This window comes from Mustela lutreola, chromosome 14, assembly GCF_030435805.1.
Source record: "Mustela lutreola isolate mMusLut2 chromosome 14, mMusLut2.pri, whole genome shotgun sequence".
In the NCBI taxonomy this organism is placed as follows: domain Eukaryota; kingdom Metazoa; phylum Chordata; class Mammalia; order Carnivora; family Mustelidae; genus Mustela; species Mustela lutreola.
In genome coordinates this window covers 51,789,235-51,810,110 of record NC_081303.1, presented here as the reverse complement: position 1 = coordinate 51,810,110, position 20,876 = coordinate 51,789,235, and the positions used below count along the sequence as shown (strand labels likewise).

Below are 20,876 nucleotides of genomic sequence, written 5' to 3'. Positions count from 1 at the left end.
GCCCTCTCTATCAGTAGATTGACAAAGAACTCCGTCAAAAGAGGCAGTCAGGGTTAGGCCAGGAAACCAATCTGATGGATGACTTCACTCAGGTTGATGTATGTAAATCATCCTGACTTTTGGATGACCAAGTCTTTTATGACTAACATGGAAAATATTGGGGAACCTTTTCATTTTTCTCTTGGAATGAGTTCTTTCCTAGAGTTTTCCTAAGTCCTACATTCAAAGAGAGCTCTGAGTGTCCCGTCTTACTTATTCATCAGATTTCTAGGCATTAATTGTTCCAAGGAGAAGGCAGGGCTTAGGCACACCGTCCATGAGAGCAGAGATTTACTACCTCTTTTGTTCGTGATGTATTCCCAATACCCAAAAGACTGGCAGACATACAGCACACATTAAACAGGAGTTTGTTGAATGAATCATAAGTTTTGTTGTTTATTAATCCTTATGTTTTTGCTGAACACATTCCCATTGGACGTACTGTCAGTCCTTCAAGACCAAACCTCATCTTTGTCCTCTTCTATCTCCACAAATGATCACCCCTTGTTTCACATCAGGGAAAAACCCAAAGTTATAACAGGCATGAAAACGTTCAACTTTTCATTCTTATTCTAAAATACCTGCTTCAATTATAATTCTCTTCTGATCTCAGAGTTTGCCTTCCAATGATTAATCTTCTACCTATATTCAGCTTAGCATAATCCCCTTACACCTATCATAGCCCTTACTCCAATTTTCTTCATTCAGTATTAATATCGTACCTCCAGCTAGTCTAGCTGTTCACTCTTCTCCAAATGTTTATTTTCTCCTAATAAACAAAGAAATTCTTTCAGAAACCAATCAGTCATAGCGCAATGAGAACAACCACCACCACCCCTTTTGTCCTTCAGTTACCATCACCTGAACACCTTGTTTTGTCTCACTCAACATTGTGGACAAGCCTTAAAAACAGGACTAATTCTCAGCCTCTAATGTATTTTGAATTAGTCTCCTTTGTTTTATTTTTTATTACAAAATCATTACTTCTTTGGCCAACATGAACAAATCATTAACAAAGACCTCTATATCAATCTGTACTTACTTCAATCTGCATTGAATTTTTGGAATATGTAGCTATATAAACAGTTGGTATATTTAACTCAGAGTCAGTAAAACTAAAATCGGCTTCTAATTCCAAGAATCTGTTCCTATTTTTTAGTGATCATGCCGAAGATCTACTTAAATATTCACATTCTGTATGAGACATCTTAGCTTTACTTTTCTTATTGTATTACCTTTATTGAAAAAATATATTTAAGCTAGCAATTTCATACATTCTACTTCCACAGATAAATGTGGGACCAAATGTAGTCAAGGCGATGACTGTTCAGTATGTAGATGATCCTAAAAAGTGAGCCTTTTACACTTTTCTAATCCCCAATATGCAGAAGGTATTTATGATGGACATTTTCCCAGAAATCTCCAGGACTGGACATGAGACTTGTGTTCATACGTAAGAGCCCATCTCATGCCATATGGTCGGGAGTAGATTGGTTGGTGGGATTTATGGGCTCAGATGCTAATTTCATTATACTATTGACTCTAAGATATTTTTTTGTAGTAGTTGCTTTGATTCTTATTAGTCTTTTCAAGGGAATATCTTCATTTTATAGCAACCAATGAACTTGAAAAATGTAAATTCAACTTGACCAAACAGACACAACCATTAGGTAAGACTATATATGATCATAACAAGAATGTAAGTTATAAATGCAAAGGACCAACAAAGTCAAAACTCTCAACATGCATAAATGGGCGATGGAACCCCGAACTAAGCTGCACAGGTAAGCTCTTGTTTTCAAAAATTTACTCTATTTCTTCCTAACTTGTAATTTTAGTATTTTTGCATCTTTTAAAATTTTTTGCTTATGTATCACTACACATAATTTTTCAGCTGGAAGTAAATTCAAAAACTAGCCCAAACACTATTCCTAAGTATTAATTGCATCAGTGCCTCAGTCAGCTATAAAACAAAACCCAGAAATGTGGTGGCCTTAAATTAACATCCCATCAGGTAGCTTTAAGAATTAGTGTCTGGGTTTTCTTTGAGGCTGAAGAGAGCACAAAGGTCCCGTCCCAGGAGAAGCCTCCAGATGTGCCGCAAACCCGAAGTGCCCCTGGAGCTAAGGTTCCAGGACACGCAAATAGGCCTTTGTCACAGCAAGCCTGGGGGCGTGTGTCAGTCCGCTGTCTGTGGAGTGCCCTGGAGGTGGTAGACTGCCACGAATAACCTCTCCAGTGTTACAGTCCTGTGGGACCCAGAAAGGCAAGCCCCTCTGGCCAGGAGAGCCAGGAAATCAAGGAGCGTCCCCTCCTTGCGCTGAGCATGCTTGCCAGCGTTAGCGAGACAGCGGAAGACAGGGCTGGGGCCCCAGGAGAGCCCTGGGCTGGAGTGCACCCGCGGGTGTTACCAAGGTGAAAAGTGTCAGCATCTCCATGGGGGAAAGAGTCCCAACAGACCCCTGCCCCTCAGGTAGATGTTTTAAGATCAACAAATGAATCTCCTTCTCATATGTCTAGGTGTTTCTCCAAGTCTTCTTTTCAGGTGGGTCCCCTGAGGGACCATAGCGCCTGCGTGACTCAGTGGGTTAAGTGACTACCTTCCAATTGGGTCATGATCTCAAAAGTCATGGGATCGAGCCCCACATCAGGCTTTCTGCTAAACAGGGAGTCTGCTTCTCCCTCTCCTTCTGCCTGCTGCTTGCCTTGCTTGTGCTCGCTCTTCCTCTCTCTCTCTGTCAAATAAATAAATAAAATCTTTAAAAAAAAAAAAATCTCTGTTCTCTGCAGCCCAGTGGGTCTCCTGGATGTGAGACCCTTTGGTTTTCAAAGCCAGGAGTTTTGGGGGCTCATCTTGCTTTTTCAGGTCCCAGAGTTTGGGGTGCTGATGTGGGATATGAACCTCTCTCTCCTCAGGGAGTGGCTCTGTGTGGGAGAACACCTGACTATGTGTGGCCCTGCCAGGGGTGGGGTTTCTGTCCCTACTGGGTCTTGACTCTCCTGCCTACCTGGAAGTGGCCCTTTCACTGTTAGTTTTGAAGGAGATATCCAGCTAGTTTTCAGAGGAAATTGTTCCATATACACCTGTGAGTCGCTGGGAGGAGGTGAGGTCAGTTTCTTCCTATGCATTGGTCCCACTTGAATTGTGCACATTGATTTTATACTCTGACACTATGCCAGTTGCATTATTCATTTTAAGTACTATTTGTAGATCTGTTGCAATTTCTGTAAGCAATTTTATCACTGAAAATACAAGATTTTAATTTTGCCTGTTCATTTTTATTTACTGACTAGGACCTCTGCTAAACTGTTGAAAGGAAGAGATAAGAACATACATCTTTGTCCAATTCCTGATCACTGGGAGAGGGTATTCAACACTTCACCACAAGTATAATGTCAGTTAAGGATTTCTGTAAATGCCCCTTATTAGCTTGAGGAAATTGCCTTCTATTCTCACTTAACTGAGTGAGAAAGTTTATGATCAATCAATGCTGAATGTTTTTAAATGCTTTTTATGTATCTCTCGATATGATGACTCCCTTAATTCTGTTAATACAGTGAGTTATATACATAAATTTTGGAATGTTGAACAAATCTCTCCTTCCCAGAGTTAACTCTACTAGGTGATGAGATGTTATTCTTTCTATATTTTCATGTACTCAATTTGCTGATATATTTTTAAGGAGTTTAGCATCTATATTCATGGGGAATATAAATCCATAGTTACTTTTTCTTTAAATGCATCTCCCAAGTTTTGTTATTAGGATTATTGTGGCCTTATAAAACAAATTGAGAACTGTTCTCTGCTTCTCTGTTTTCTGAAAGTATTTATGTGATATTATTATTATGCATAGTATCATGTTATTATTCTACCTTGCATGATTGGTAGACTTCACCTACAAAGTCATCTGATATATGATTTGCTTTTTTTGGAAGTTTTTCTTGATGAAGAATTCAATTTCTTTAATAAGTAGTGAAATATTCAGATTTTCTTACTATCTTTTCTCAATGCAAGGAAGCTGTATTTTTGAAGAAATATCTCTCTTTTGGGGTGCCTGTGTGGCTCAGTCATTAAGTTCAAGTTCTAACTGAATTGTCCACTCAGTATTTACGTAGTGCCTCTTACTACTTACTTACTAGAATCTCCAAATGGTTAGAAACATTAAAAGAGGGGCGCCTCGGTGGCTCAGTGAGCTAAAGCCTCTGCCTTCGGCTCAGGTCATGATCCCAGCATCCTGGGATCGAGCCCCATTTCGGGCTCTCTGCTCAGCTGAAAGCCCGCTTCCTCCTCTTTCTCTGCCTGCCTCTCTGCCTACTTGTGGTATCTGTCTGTCAAATAAATAAATAAAATCTTTAAAAAAAGAAAGAAAGAGGGGCACCTAGGTGGCTCAGTGGGTTAAGCCTCTGCCTTCGGCTCAGGTCCTGATCTCAGGGTCCTGGGATTGAGCCCCGCACGGGGCTCTCTGCTCAGTGGGGAGCCTGCTTCCTCCTCTCTCCCTCTGCCTGCCTCTCTGCCTACTTGTGATCTCTGTCTGTCAAGTGAATAAATAAAATCTTAAAAAAAAAAAACTTAAAAAAAAAAAGAAAAAGAAAGAAAGAAGGAAAGAAAGAAAGAGAAATTGTTGGAAGAGAGGCACCTGGGTGGCTCAGTCATTAAGTGTCTGCCTTCAGCTCAGTCATGATCCCAGAGTCCTCATCAGGCTGCCTGCTGGGTGGGAAACCTGCTTCTCCCTCTCCCACTCCTCGCTTGTCAAATAAATAAATAAATGATTTTTAAAAAAAAGAAATCTTTAAAAAATAAGTTTTAACATAAATTATGCAAGATTTATCACAGAAAGAATATAATGAAGATACTACAAATAAGACGGTGAGAATATAAGCCACATGTGATATATTAAAGTGCTCTCTCTACAAGCTGAAGAGTATTTTTAAATATAGACCATAATGTCATTATTTGATCATTAATGATATATTGCTATTGAGTTTTGTTTAATTATCTTATTAATATGTTTAACTTATGATTTTTAATCAAGAAATCTAATTTTAATATTTTTAGAAGTTATCACGCAGCCGTGCCCCCCACCACCTCAGATTCCCAATGCTCAAAATATGACAACGACAGTGAATTATCAGGATGGAGAAAAAGTATCTGTTGTCTGTCAAGACAATTATATTATTCAGGATGCAGAAGAAATTGTGTGCCGAAATGGAAGCTGGCAGTCAATACCACGCTGTGCTGGTCAGTAGCCCATAACCTGCTTTATAACATTCTTCCAAATGAGGTTAACACTCCTCTGTGCTCTGTGTAAAGGAACAAGATGAAGACCTTTCTCTAGATCTGTTTCACTTTACCTTGAAGCAGTAAATTACAAACTAGTATACACATCAAGCAGAACTCTTTCACTTCTGTGAAATGATTAAACAACTTTGAGTTATTGTGTAAATGCCATAGAAAATTTCTATTTACACCTATTTTACTCCTCATAATGAACAGGACAAGAATGAAAGGGCATAGCAAACAAGTAGATAATAGCACAGATTTTATGGAGATACATATGCTTGCAAGTTTCAAATGTTTTTCAGTTTTTCAGTAATTTAATTTGTTCAAGTTATCCTTATTTTAAAACGCCAAATGGTATTTGATTGCATTTTTCAACTTATACATTGTATCTATACTTGACCCTTTGATCTCTGTTCTTCATACAGAAAAACTCGGGTGTCCTCAACCACCTCATATAGAACATGGAAGCATTAAATCATCTGAATTTTCAGAAGAAATAAAAGAAACGTTGAAACCTAAGCTTTACCCACATGGCAGCAAACTAAGTTACACTTGTAAGGATGGTTTCCTGATATCTGGAAAAGAGGAGATAACATGCGAAATGGGAAAATGGAGTTCTCTACCCCGGTGTATAGGTGAGGGCAGTATACAAACTAAAATTCTACTTTTAATTTTCAGTACAATCCAATAAACAATATTGTCATCAAAGTCATGAGAAAGAGTCCGTTAGGTTTCTAAGTATCTAAAATCATTTATATCTGAATATCTAAAATCACTTATATAATCATGTACTTTACCAATTTTTGCATAACCAAATCTATCCCATTTTTGGTAATTTTATTGATTCGTTATACAATCACTTTTTTTTTTTTTTTTTGCTCAAAACATTCATTTAATAGTGAAATGTAGACAATCAGAGATAGACGGATGTAACGGTATCAAGGAAAAGAGACTCTTCCTCTTTTATTACAGGTTTTGACAATGAGAGCTTCATAAAATCTCATGAAATTCTATTGGCTCTCTAATAAACATCTACTTCTGAGTAGGAGACATATGCCATATTACAGCAACCATTTTAATATGTAAAACAATTCTGATTCTTACTATGAAATATTGGCTAAAATATGAAACATCCTTGCAGTAAAACTGATCACGCAACTTAAGATTTCAGAAATGACTCCTGGGAAAAATGGGAATGTTTCCGTTCACCAGATAAATTTTCAACAGTGAAACTTAAGGTGCCATAGAAGGTGCCAAAGCTAGAAAGCAAAATCATCTTACTAGAAAAGAGCAGTATGCAACACGGACTTCCTCCTTGTCAAACAGACAACCACGTAATGACAATGACTTATTATATATACAGGAAAAAGAGAATACATTCTTCAGGAGGAAATGATACCACAAGATAATTTTTTTTAATTTTTTATTTTTTATAAACATATATTTTTATCCCCAGGGGTACAGGTCTGTGAATCACCAGGTTTACACACTTCACAGCACTCACCAAAGCACATACCTCCCCAATGTCCATAATCCCACCCCCTTCTCCCAAACCCCCTCCCCCCAGCAACCCTCAGTTTGTTTTGTGAGATTAAGAGTCACTTATGGTTTGTCTCCCTCCCAATCCCATCTTGTTTCATTGATTCTTCTCCTACCCACTTAAGCCCCCATGTTGCATCACCACGGTTCCTCAAAATGTTGAAAATAGAACTGCCCTATGACCCAGCAATTGCACTATTGGGTATTTACCACAAGATAATTCTTATAAACAACCTTCTTGAAGTCTTGAACAGCTTCAGAGAACATCTTCACAAAACAGGCAGAGGCAATTCACATGACATTAAAGGATTCTTTTATATTGTGACACTCTCCTTAACTAGAAACACGACTCAAATAGAAATACATTGTAAAACTCTGATTCTCTTAATCAAACATTTGTTTACTGCCACACTCAGCTATGAGCAGCATTTGGATGCAAAGGTTTAACTCGTGCCAATCTGGACAAGCCAAGGCGGAGACTCTGATTTGGAGACTTAACAGACACCCCTGCCAGTGGGCTCCTGTTGCTGTTGCTGCTTCCAGATGTCGCTGGTGGGACCCACTTAGGTTTTCTGCTTTCAGCTGAATGGCTGCGTATTTGTAATGGTTTCCTAGTGGACTCTGATGAAAGAGAAACCTTTTTTGGTGAAGGCTGAGATTCTGATTTCACAGCAGCTGGAGCAGAATCTCTCAAGTCACCAAAATATCACATCCGGATTTAGGTTTCTTCTTTTTCTCAACTGGGGATTCTACCTTCACTTCTTTCTTTTTAACTTCTTTCACTTTATTTTTTCCCATGGTGAAGTCTTCATCATCGTCTTCACTCTCACTAAAAGCAGAGTCATCCTCAGATTCTCCACCAGTTGCAGAGTCTGGTTCGGTCATTAGCACTGTCGTCCTCACCGCCTTCCGAAGGGATCTTCCTCTGTTGTACCACAGGTTTTGATGCTGCTTTTCTTTTCCCTTGAACACCGTGCAAATCATCTTCCTCAGTAATCTCACCCAAATCTAAATAATCACCGGCCACACTGCAATTGGAGATATGGGGAGACTTAGTCACTGTTCTGATTCCACTGCTGCCACATTTTTCGATGCTTTTATCTTGAGCCTCTTCTACATCAGTGGTGACTTTTGGAAGTTCCTTCATGGATAAAGCTAGTGGGACTTCTAAATCTCGCTGGTACAGCTTGTCATCTAAAGCCATCCTTTTTTTTTTTTTTTTTTAGGTGTTTTCTCTTGTAGTAGGATATCTTCTTTCTGGAGATTCTTCAGCTTAGATTTCCTTGTTTCTAGTTTTAACTCCTTTGGTGTTGTTCTGGGTTTCTTATTTAAAGGTGCGGTCGCAGAAACAGTCATCACCGCTGTCAGAATTCTCCAATTGTGAGTAATTGATTGGTTTCTTATGCCTCACAAGCCCCACCATGGTCCCCTCCTAGGCTGAAAATTTGCAGCTTTCAAGTTCTTGTTGGCAGCAGCGCGGTTTCAATTCCTGCACCTAGAATCACTTTCAATGATGACAATTTTTTAATTAAAACTAGGACTAGGTGTGTAGTGTAATTAAACCTACCTATTCATATAGGTATGACTATTCATATTCCTACCTATTTATGTAAGTTGTATATAACTTTTGCTTTGCTTTGCCATCAGCTTTGTGTTCTTGTTGCTTTTCCTATCACTTTCTTCCTGACTTCTTACAATATATGGTACTAATCGTAAGATGATTAATTCTCAATGCTTTCTTTTTGCTATCCACTATAATGGTTTAAGAAGCACTAACAGTCTCTTTCATAAATATGTTGACATTTTTATTTTTTATTTTATTATTTTTTAAAGTTTTCACTAAAATTCCAGTTAGTCAAGGGGATTGAGGAGGGCCCTTTGATGATCACTGATTGTTCTATGGAACTGATTAATCACTTAATCATTATAACCCTGAAACTAATATTACACTGTATGTTGCCTAACTGGAATATGGTATTTGTCTTTCTCTGGTTTATTTTACTTAGTATTATAGTCTCTAGCTCCATCTGTGTTATTGCCATTGGCAAGATTTCATTCTTTTTTACAACTGAGTAATATACATACTACCTTTTCTTTTCCTTTTTTTGTAATTTAATTTAATTTTTTTTCAGTGTTCCAAAATTCATTGTTTATGCAGCACACGTGGTGCTCCATGCAATATGTGCCTTCCTTAATACCCACCACCAGGCTCACCCATCCCCCCACCACCCTCTTCTCCAAAACCTTCAGTTTGTTTCTCAGAGTCCACAGTCTCTCATGGTTTGTCTCCCCCTCCAGTTTCCCCATATCCCTTCTCCTCTCCATCTCCCAATGCCCTCTGTGTTATTCCTTATGCTCCACAAATAAGTGAAACCATACGATAATTGACTCTCTCTGCTTGACTTCTTTCACTCAGCATAATCTCTTCCAGTCCCGTCCATGTTGATACAAAAGTTGTGTGTTCATCCTTTCTGATGGAGGCATAATACTACCTCCTCTTTACTACCTCTTCTTTATCCATTCATTTATCAGTGGACATTTGGGCCATTTCCATATCTTAGCTATTATAAATAATTCTGCTATAAGTATCAGGGTACATGTATCCCTTTGAATTGGACTTTTGTTTGTTTGGGATAAATACCCACTGGTGCAAATGCTGGTTCACAGGGTAGCTCTATTTTTAACTTTTTGAGGAATCTCCATACTGTTCTCCAGAGTGGCTGCACCAATTTGCATTCCCACCAACGGTGCAAGAGGGTTTCTCTCTCTCCACATACTTACAAGCATCTGTTGTTTCTTGTGGGTTTTTTTTTGTTGTTGTTGTTTTAATTTTAGCCATTCTGACGGGTGTGAGGTGGTATCTCATTATAGTTTTGATTTGTATTTCCCTAATGATGAGTGATAACGAGCATCTTTCCGTGTATGTTGGCCATCTGTACTCTTCTTTGGAAGACTTTCTGTTCATGACTTCTGCCCATTTTTAATTGGATCATTCACTTTTTCGGTGCTGAGTTTTATAAGTTCTTTCCATATTTGGATACTAACCCTTTATCAGATATGTCATTTGCAAATATCTTTTCCTGTTCTGTAGGCTACCTTCTAGTTTTATTATTTCCTTCACTGTGCGGAAGCTTTTTATTTTGATGTAGTCCCAATAGTTTATTTGTGCCTTTGTTTCCCTTGCCTCAGGAAACATATCTAGAAAGAAGCTGCTACAGCTGATAATATACTGATTTTTTTTAGTTTCCAGCTCTTGCTCAGATTGCCAGCTGGACACACATCAGAGTGGTGGTTTTACGAAGCATTTGTGCACCTTCTCTGTGTTATGATCGTAGCTCCTTTTCCAATTAGACTGCCAAATATGGCAACCAGTACCTAAAATGAAATTTCAGAGTTAATGAAATATGGAGTCATTCTTTCTTTCTTTCTTTCTTTTTTTATTAGGGCTTCCTTGTGACCCACCAGAATATGTGGTTCCATATAGTCTTCCTCTTCACAAATCAGACACTTACCAGGATGGAGAAGAAATAGTATACAAATGTGAAGAAGGTTTTGGGACTAATGGATCTGCATCTATAAAGTGTTTAGGAGGAAAATGGTCTCATCCACCAGAATGCATAAGTACAGTGTATTTAATTTTACTCTAAAGTTGATCAATATTCTTAATTCAGAGCATAAATGGGTACAAATATAAAACCAGGCAGTAATTCTAGAATTTAACAAGGTATCTCTGGAAACTTGTGGAGTCTGGTAGAGAATTAATAATACTACTAATAATAAAAGTATGTTGGGGCGCCTGGGTGGCTCAGTGGGTTAAGCCGCTGCCTTCGGCTCAGGTCATAATCTCAGGATCCTGGGATCAAGTCCCGCATCGGGATCTCTGCTCAGCAGGGAGCCTGCTTCCCTCTCTCTCTCTCTGCCTGCCTCTCTGTCTACTGTGAACTCTCTCTGTCAAATAAATAAATAAAATCTTTAAAAAAAAAAAAAAAGTATGAAAGCATGAGCCCAAATTATTTCACTTTCACGTCACTTCATGTGCACATTCAACATCCTCTGATACACGTCCACAGATGACTCCTCTCTGTGCCTGGATCACAGCTGGTCCCTGCTCAGCAAGCTCATCATTATTCAATGTAGTGTTAGTTTATCAGTTATCTCCTTATAAGTCTATACTTTTCTAAGATATTTAACATAATTAAAAGTAACAGATTTTGACAGAAGCAAAAAATACAAATACATACATAATGTAGGTGGCTCATATGAGCAAAAAAGAATTTCAGTGGAAGAAATGTGATATCAAGCATTACATGTATTTCTACCTTTTCAGACTTCCCTTATCATCATCCCCATATTTTACTTTTGATAAACATAGGACAATTCAATATAATTAAGTCAAAAGACGTCTAAGAGTTTTTCAACTTAGAAAAATTGTGTTAGTGCCCATTGGTTTGATGTGTACTTATTATTCTACATTCTAGTTATTGGTCATTATGTGTTTTAAAAGATTTACCAAAGAAGTACATGTTCTTTTCTTTCAGAAACGGATTGTTTTGGCCTACCTGACTTTGGTATTGCCATACCCATAGGCCGGAAGAAGGACTTATATAGGTCAGAAGAAAAAGTAACTTTTGTGTGTCCAAAGATTTACCAATTGGATGGACCCAATTTTGTACAGTGCATTAAGGGCCAATGGATAGGAGAGCCAAAATGCAAAGGTACTTCGATAAAATTTTAGAATCTATTTATCAAAATGTCTTAAGTAATATAAGATACAATTCCCTCTAACTTCATTTAAACAATGGATGTAGATGATTGTTTGAGGCCAGGTCAAAGAACGTTTATGCTTTAACATAAAGGAATGAAACTGTGTACTCATTGGTTAGTCTGAGCCCAATGGTTCTCAAACTATGGTCCCTGGAATAGCCCCATCAGCATCTTCTGGACAATTGTTAGAAATGCAGATGTAATTCACTGGCTCACTCAGACCTGTCGTGTCAAAAGCTCTGGGGCTGCAACCCTGTAAGTGTCTCAACAATTCCCAAGGGATTCAATGTGTGCTCCAGTTTAAGAACTGTAGCTGTGGCCTATTATTCTTTATACCCACCTGAATTTCACCAGTGAATTACACTTTGAATTCTCATTGAAATGTCCTTAAGCATTTGCAAAAAAAATAATAATTATTATAATTGAAGAGTGCTTTTAGAAATTAAACATGTATTTTTCTGTTCTTTCTTCATCTCCTGTTTGAATCCTCAGTTAATCATCTTATCCCTTCAAATCTAGTACTCTTCAAAGTGTGTTAATTCTTCATTTATTGTCTAAGGAGGTGCCTACTGTGTTTATTTTTCTAAGGGCCTAAAATCACATTCATAAACAGGATGATTGCAAGCCAAAATATGACATCAAATGATTTTTTTATTATTATTTTCTTGTGGTTTACAAATTCATATTGAATTTATATATTTTGTAATATTGATTTTACTAAAAATGGGAAATGTCTAGAAAAACTCTCATTTTCATACAAGCTTAAATCTTACCAAAAAATATTTATCTCCTTTTCTTCAATCTTATATGTAAATTTCCTAAATTGGCACTCTTTCATGACAGATTGTTGATTTTAAATCTCCCTTATCCCATTCATTGACTTGCTACTCAAAATGATCATTACGTTAGAGATGCTATTTTTTTCTTTCTATTCAGATATTTCCTGTGAGAATCCACCCAAAGTGGAAAATGCTATTATCCTAGATGAGAAGCCTAGGTATCTACCTGGTGAGACTGCACGTTATGAATGCACCGAACCTTTTGAACTGTTTGGGGATGTAGAAGTGACATGTTCTAATGGGAACTGGTCACAACCACCTCAGTGTGCAGGTGAAGTATCTTATTTCACCTTGGGTTTTAGAGAATATATTAGGGACTAAATATGTCAATATGAATAAATATAGTGACGTAGTTCTTATGAACTCTTTTTTTTTTTTAATCTCAAATAAAATGATGGTGCTTAAAATCCGATTTTTTCTTTTTGTGGACTGCATAGTGATAATATATATTTATTTTATGAAATACTTGGCCACATTAGGACTGTTGGAATCATGGAAAATTTTCTCTCTCTCTTCTTTTAGAGAGAGAGAGCATATGCGTGTAAGCAGTGAGGGGAAGAGCAGAGGGGAGGGAGAGAGAGAATCTTTAGCAGACACCACACTGAGCATGGAGCCCAACACTGTGTCTTACGACCCTGAGAGCATGACCAGAGCAGAAATCAAGAGTCAGACGTTTAATCGACTGAGCCACTCAGGCGCCCAGAAAATTCTCTATCTTAAGTGTTAAGAAGCTCAGTTATTTCCTGAGGAATAAATGTACTAAACATATGTTGGGGGTGGGGGCTACTTCACTTTGAGACACACAATCGATCAGCAGCTGGGGCATGATCATGGAATGTGATATGAATTTGGGCTTCTTCAGCATGTGGACTATAAAAAGGCAGGTTTCTAGCTAAGCTCAACCAGAGAATTTGTATATATAGAAAAAAAACTCTGAGAACTTGGTTATAGGACACTGAAGTATTTAGAGTTTAGGAAATATTATAGGAGGAGATATAATAGCTGCTTATTTTTCAAATCAAATTTTGCCTGGCATATATAGTTTCCAGTCTTTTACTTTGAGCCCACTTATGTTTTCATGTTGAAGTTAGTTTTTTTTAGTTGTCATATAGTCGTCTCTTGTTTGCATGTCCACTCTGCCACTTTCAGTCTTTTAACTGAAGAATTTAAACCATTTACACTTAAAGTAATTATTGATAGATTAGGGGCTGGGTCAGCCATTTTGTTATTTGCCTTGAGTTTCTTTCCTCTGTTTCTCACTCCCATTTCTTTTTTTTTTTTTTTTTCCCATCCCTGTGGATTTTTGGAACATTTTCAAATAACTTTATTTTGATATGCTTTTGTTATTTTGAAGCATATCTCTTTGTATAGTTTTATCCATGGTTGCGCAAGGTATTAAGATGTAAATATATAGCTTGTCACTTCTCCCCCTGGTTTGGACATTTTATCACTTCAGGTGAAATGAGGAAACCGTACTTCCACTTAAGTCCATTCACCCTCCCCACATTTTATTTTATTTTATTTTATTTTATTTTATTTTATTTTATTTTTAATTTATTGGGAGAGAAAGAGAGAGAGAAAGGGATTGGAGTGGTAGAGGGAGGAGAGAGAAAATATTCAGCAGACTCCACACCCAGCTTGGAACCTGACACAGGGCTCAATTTCACAACCCTGACATCATGACCTGAGCTAAAGTCAAGAGTGGACACTTAACCAACTGACTGAGCCTCCCAGGCACCCACACGTTCCCCACAGTTCAAATATAAGTGTCTGAAGTATTTCTCCTACATATATGGAGCCCCATATCAAATGATATAGTGTCACACAAACACCAAACCTAACAAACTCCTTAGGAAAAAGAAAGTCCATCATATTTACCCTTATTTAAGTCTTTTGTTTTTTCTTCCTTAGTGAAGTTTCAATCCTTACTCTGTTTTTTTCCTGATATCTGAAGAATTCCTTTAGCAATTACTTAAAGACCAATCTGCTGGAGATAAATGCTCTGTTTCCCTTTGTCTCAGAATATCTTCTTCTCTCCCTTAAACCCCAAAGGATACAATGACGGGATATAGCATTCAGGGCTGACAGTTCTTGTCTTCTAGCACTTGAAAAATGTTGTCACTTCTTTCTGCTTTGAAGGTCACAGATGAGGACCCCACTGACATTTGAATTCTTTCTCCCTTATTAGTTTGCATAGTTTCTATGTCGCTGCTTTTGAGATTTTTTTTTCTTTTCCTTTACTTTTCCTCAGTTTAATTATGGTGTATGTTGGCAAGATTTTCTTTGGGTTTGTCCTGTTTGGCTTTTTCAATATGAATGTTTATGCCTTGTAAAAATTTGGGAAATTTTCTGTCCATATTTTTGAATTTTTTTTTTGGTTTTGTTTTCAATCTATTTTCAAAGTGAGTCATTTATATTCTATAGTCAAGTTTATTTAGCCTTCTGTCATCTGTAATCCATAATTGAGTCCATCCAGTGAGGTTTTTTTTAATTCCACTATTATATTTTTCAGTTCTATTATTCCCACTAGATTTTTGAAAACCATCATCAAATGCTGTGCCATCTCAGTGTTGTGATCTGTTGATTATCTTTCTCTTCTGAAATTTTTCCAGGTCCTTGCTATGATGAATGATTTTCAAATATATTTTAGAATTTTGGGTGCTATATTTTAAGACTCTGGATTTTATTGAAATATCTTATTTATCAGGCCTCTGTAACTGCAGAGTGCAACTCCAGGGTTCCCACTTGGCCTCCACTGACACCGTGGAAAGCAGTGAGGTATCTTGTTCCCTGACTGTGTCTGGAACCTTTGACCTCTGATCAACATGGGGAGAGGGCTGGTCGAGGTTTCTTGTAGGAGTTTCTTCAGGAGTAATTCAAGTATTGTTAAAAAAAAAAAAATCTGTCTTGCTAGAATACTCCTTTCCTGAGCCTTTGGCTAAAGACAGCAGGCAATTCTTGGGACTTTTTTCCCCCTGAACTTGATCTCATTTCAGGTTCCAGTCTTCTTCAGTGCCCAGTCCAGGATCCATAGGCGACAACATGAAAACCCAAACAACTCACTGCAGTATAATTCCTTGAATACCAAGGCCTCAGATCAGATCGACGTCTTCTCTGCATCCTTCACAATCTCTTTTGTTGGTCTTTATAACATGTTCAGGATTTTTAGTGATATTGAGCAGAAGGAATAAGCACAAAGTTTCCTACCTCATTCTGTCCAGAACAGCAAGCCAGCAATTCCCTTTCCCATTACACAAATGTGTAATTCTTTCACTTTAATTAACAAAGTCGATGTTCCTTTTGTAATAGAAATGACAATCAATAAACAAGGACTAGAGATCCAATAGAAACTGCAGTATGTTGTATATAACAAGAAAGTTTCCTTGTTCCTATTACCTATCCATCTGCCCAGTACTGATTCAGGAGGAAAAACACTTTTTAACACCAGAATATGGTAAAGCCGACATATATGTTAATGCTTTATGTATGCTTTTTTTTTTTTGTATGCTTTTATGTGGCATAAAATATGATCTATAAAGGAAAGGTTTAAAAGTGTGATTCTCAGTTTACGTGTTTAAAATTTCTTAAGCAGGGGTGCCTGGTGGCTCAGTTGGTTATTTTAATGTTACATATTTTTATAACATATGTAATGTGACATATCTTAATGTTAGGACTGCATCTTAACCATTGTTTATTGTTTAAGTGTATGCCTTCTACTCAGGTCATGATCTTGGGGTCCTGGGATGGAGCCCCACATCAGGCTCCCTGCCCAGGGAGGCTCCCTGCCTCCCCCTACTTGGCTTCTGCTTTCTCTGTCTCCCTGACTCTCACTCTCTCTCTCAATAAATTCATAAAATTATTTTAAAAAATAAAATAAAATTTCTTAAATGAATCATTTCTGTAAGCAGAAATCACAAGTCTTGATATTGCTTTTTTATTTGCTTTGTTTTAACCTGTTTTTCTTTGGTCTTTCAATAAATCAAATTTTTTTTTTAGAACCTAGTGGAAAATGTGTGTCTCCTCCATCTGTTGACAATGGAGACATTACCTCATTCCCACTAGCAGCATATGCTCCGGGATCGTCAGTAGAGTACAAATGTCAGGCCTACTATGTACTTCAGGGACCCAGGACCGTAACATGCAGAAATGGAAAGTGGTCACCACCACCAAAATGCTTAGGTAAATATTTCACTATTCTATTCTCATGGATCCTGGGAAAATCAGTATAATAGATGCTTTGCTGTTATTAATAGACTTGTCATGGGTTAACAAACATTTGTTGAATGCTAACTACCAAATACTAATGTGTAATGAAATAAAGTTGGGAAAAACCAGCTGTTCAAGCAAAAGATCCTTTAATGAAAGAACTTGATTTCTTCTTTTTAAAATATATACTGTGAATCCTTGATTACAACATTTAATTATCACAGCTTAAACATAGTACCTCATTTTACATCATTAATCATTTAAAGTGATTAAAATGGACTCAATGGTCTTTCAATGAATTGGTTTGAAAAAGGTTTTGAAAATGAAGCCCTGGACCAGTGTAGAAGATTCTACTTGAAAGTCTGAAATTCTGTTTTCAATGTTTTATGTTCTTTTTTTTATATATTAGAGCCCTGTACAGCATCAGAAGAAGTCATGAGAAGACATAATATAACATTTCGATGGTCTTATAAGAAAAAAATATATTCTCCAACAGGGGATGTGATTGAATTTGAATGTCTTCATGGATATCGTAAAAAGACACCAGCACAAACATTCCGAGCCACGTGTCATGATGGGAAACTGTTATATCCTGTATGTGGATAAAACAATGATTAAGATGCAGTCCTAAAATTAAAATATGTACATTTACTCAGAATTTTTCATTATCAATCCAATTCTCAGTTTATTTTTTCAAGTATTGTGTAACTCATTTGTATTTAAATCAGAATTTGTATTGAATATTATATGCATGATGTGATGATAATCAGAGGAATGAATAAATCACTTCTTAAAAGCACCTCATTTAAACTTGGCCAACCAAAATGCTTCATGTCCTATTCATAAAATACTTAAAGCAAGAAACTAGATTCAATCACTCCAGTGCCTACTTTTGTCCATCTTTCCCTCTAACTTTTTCAAAGCTTCTTCCATAACTTCTGGGACTGTCTGAGACTCTCTGTTCAGAGGAAATGGGAGAAAATGCTTTTCTCCATCTTTAAGGTTATTTTACTTCAAAAATAAAGGCCTAACTATGTCATACCTACACTAGTAATAAGATGTAAGTAGTTATTATCTACTTTTGCTTATCTACCAAATGATGAAATGCAAGATCTTCTACAAGATAGATACCTAGCACACATAAAAATTTGAACAAATCATAAAGAGAAATTAGAATCTAATTGGGTACGTAACTGGCATACTATAACATGAAAATGACCAAAAATTCCTATATCAAGTATAAACACACACACACAGAGTATAATTTGATCCTGCATAAATGTTTATAGAACAAAGATTTCTAGGAAGTACAATAAAATATTTATAATAATTATAGTTGAATTCAGAAATGTTAGGGGTAAGAGTTGGTGGTTAACCACGGAATGGGAGAAAATATTCACAAGTGACAGTGCAGATCTATAAAGATCTATAAAGAATTCATCAAATTCAACACACACAAAACAGATAATCATGTCAAAAAATCAGCAGAAGACATGAACAGACACTTCTCCAAAGAAGACATACAGATGGCTAACAGACACATGAAAAAATGTTCATCATCACTAGCCATCAGGGAGATTCAAATCAAAACCACACTGAGATACCACCTTACACAGTTAGAATGGCCAGAATTACCAAGACCATAAACAACATGTGTTGGATAGGATGTGGAGAAGGGGGAACCCTCTTACACTGTTGGTAGGAATGAAAGTTGGTGCAGCCACTTTGGAAAACAGTGTGGAGATTCCTTAAGAAATTAAAAATAGAGCTTCCCTATGACCCTGCTATTGTACTACTGGGTATTTACCCCGAAGATACTGATGTAGTAAAAAGAAAGGCCATCTGTGCCTGAATGTTCATAGCAGCAATGGCCACAGTCACTAAACTATGGAAAGAGCCAAGGGACCCTTCAACAGATGAATGGATAAAGAAGATATGATCTATATATACTATGGAGTATTATGCCTCCATCAGAAAGAATGAATACCCAACTTTTGTATCAATATGGACAGAACTGGAGGAGATTATGCTGAGTGAAATAGGTCAAGCAGAGAGAGAATTATCATATGGTTTTGCTTATTTGTGGAGCATGAGTAATAATATGAAGGACATTGGGAGATGGAGAGGAGAAAGGAGTTGGGCAACCAGAAGGGGGAGAGACTGTGGACTCTGAGAAACAAACTGAGCGTTTGGTAAGGGCATGGGGTGAGGAGTTGAGTGAGCCTGGTGGTGGGTATTAAGGAAGGCACCTATTGCATGGAGTACTGGGTATGGTTCATAAACAATGAATTCTGGAACACTGAAAAGAAATTTAAAAAATAAGTAAAAATTTAAAAAAAAAAGAGTTGGTGTTTAAGTCCTTAATGCTCACCTGTATTTTCCATGTTTTCTATCTTTGTATCACCTTTGAACTACAATAAAGGTGGTTATTTTATTTGGGTGCCTGGCTGGCTCAACCAGTGGAGTGTGCCCTCAATCTCAAGGTCGTGAGTTTGAGCCCCACGTTGGCTGTAGAGGTTACTTAAATATATAAATAAATCATTTTAAAATTAAAATAAAATAAGAATATATTAAAAGTAAGATGGTATATATGGAGAATTATGAGGACCTCTTTGACAATGATCTTCAAATCTAATGATATCCTCGTGATTTTGCTGCTCAAGGGGGTTTTGGAATCATTCAACAACAAGAGTCTGAAATATGATTTTTATGTTCATACATTTCAAACAACATAATTAGTTGATATCAGTTGACTGTGAACATTTTTATCTTCCACAAAACCATGAAAACTTTAAGATGAAAATAAAGATATAATTAAGGTAAAAATACTTCAAGGTGATATCTTATTACTTCATTTTGCATCAAATCCAGTGACATTCTTAGAATGAGAAACTGGCTGTCTCCAATGGAGTCAATTGATCTAAATCTGAAACACAAGCGACAGCCAGTTTTCTCACATTGAAAAAGGAACATTGTTACAATTGGCAAGTTATCTTTGCTGTTAATATTGGTATATATATATATATATATATATATATATATATATATATATATATACTATTTCTCCAAAACTTTTCACCTAATGCTTGTGGAATCTATTTATGACACTTAACCTGTAATCAATATAGCGTATAATTAATCGTTTTCATTGTTAGCTACAAAACAGTGATTTTAAAATGAATCCTATTCTTTTTCTGTACTTACTAATTGTCATTCTTGTGTGAAGATGGGTATTAATTTATGCTCTTTAATTTCTAATATTTAGAGTAAGAACTTGATGATAGTGACCAGTGATGGCTTTAAAGATTTTTTCTTTTTTTTTTTTTCCAACATCTATCAGCATGGAATTTTTATTTATTCAATTTGTCACAAATAATTATGGTCATTATTCTTTGAAGCTCAAATTATCTCAAATGTGGCTAGTGAGTGCCTCTTGAACTCAGTCTTCCTGATTGCTTTGTTATACACACTAGTCATTTCTTTTTAGCACAACACAATGCTATAGGCTCAGTGTATACCTCAGTGTATCCCTCCCTGACCAATACCCATACAGCTTTCCAAAAAGGTCTGATTCTTTTAAATGGGAAATACTGTTTAAAACACAAGAATTGTGTTATTGGTACTACATGGGAATGTTCAATCCTGTTGAAATGTCTTTAAATATCTTTTTACTTGTGAGAAATCTGAAGTAGAAATGAAATTTAAAATTCATTGGCTCCTATTGGATCTTACAATTCAGTGTTATAAATAATGCAGGAATAAGAAACTTTTAAATACATTTTCTGTCTTTTCTCTTTATTCTTATATTTCAATATTTTAAAAAATAATAATGCAAACATTACTATTAGCAGTTAAACTACTGAATGAAGGTTAAAATACCTTTGCATTTATTTTGTCCCAGAAGGTTTGACTCGAGTTTAAGTACTCTCCTCAAAAATGACTTGAAATAGGGGTGCCTGGGAGGCTCAGTGGGTTAAGCCTCTGCCTTTGGCTCAGGTCATGATCCCAGAGACATGGGATGGAGCCCACCATCGGCCTCTCTACTCAGCAGGGAACCTGCTTCCCCTCTTTCTCTGCCTGCCTCTCTGCCTACTTGTGATCTCCCTCTCTTTGTCAAATAAATACATAAAATCTTTTTTAAAAATGACTTGAAATAATCCTTACCTCTGATTGGCTCACTTACCAAATTAATAGAATTTTACATTTAT

General features: G+C 36.7%; 1 protein-coding gene and 1 pseudogene across 2 annotated transcripts in view; one reads left to right on the top strand and one right to left on the bottom strand.

Moving 5' to 3' along the window:
- LOC131814431 (complement factor H-like) overlaps positions 1-17,482 on the top strand; it is an 81,707-nt gene extending 64,225 nt beyond the window's left edge. The window contains exons 15-22 of one of the 2 annotated variants that reach the window (XM_059145354.1): positions 1,653-1,823; positions 5,096-5,278; positions 5,746-5,955; positions 10,304-10,480; positions 11,398-11,574; positions 12,560-12,733; positions 16,459-16,641; positions 17,078-17,482. In XM_059145354.1, coding sequence (XP_059001337.1) covers positions 1,653-1,823; positions 5,096-5,278; positions 5,746-5,955; positions 10,304-10,480; positions 11,398-11,574; positions 12,560-12,733; positions 16,459-16,641; positions 17,078-17,274 — 1,472 coding nt within the window. In that variant the 3' untranslated portion in view covers positions 17,275-17,482. The remainder of the gene's footprint in view (positions 1-1,652; positions 1,824-5,095; positions 5,279-5,745; positions 5,956-10,303; positions 10,481-11,397; positions 11,575-12,559; positions 12,734-16,458; positions 16,642-17,077) is intronic. The other variant, XM_059145355.1, reaches the window with a different exon arrangement.
- LOC131814436 (RAD51-associated protein 1-like) lies at positions 7,257-8,303 on the bottom strand (annotated as a pseudogene).
- Positions 17,483-20,876: the final 3,394 nt, after the last annotated feature.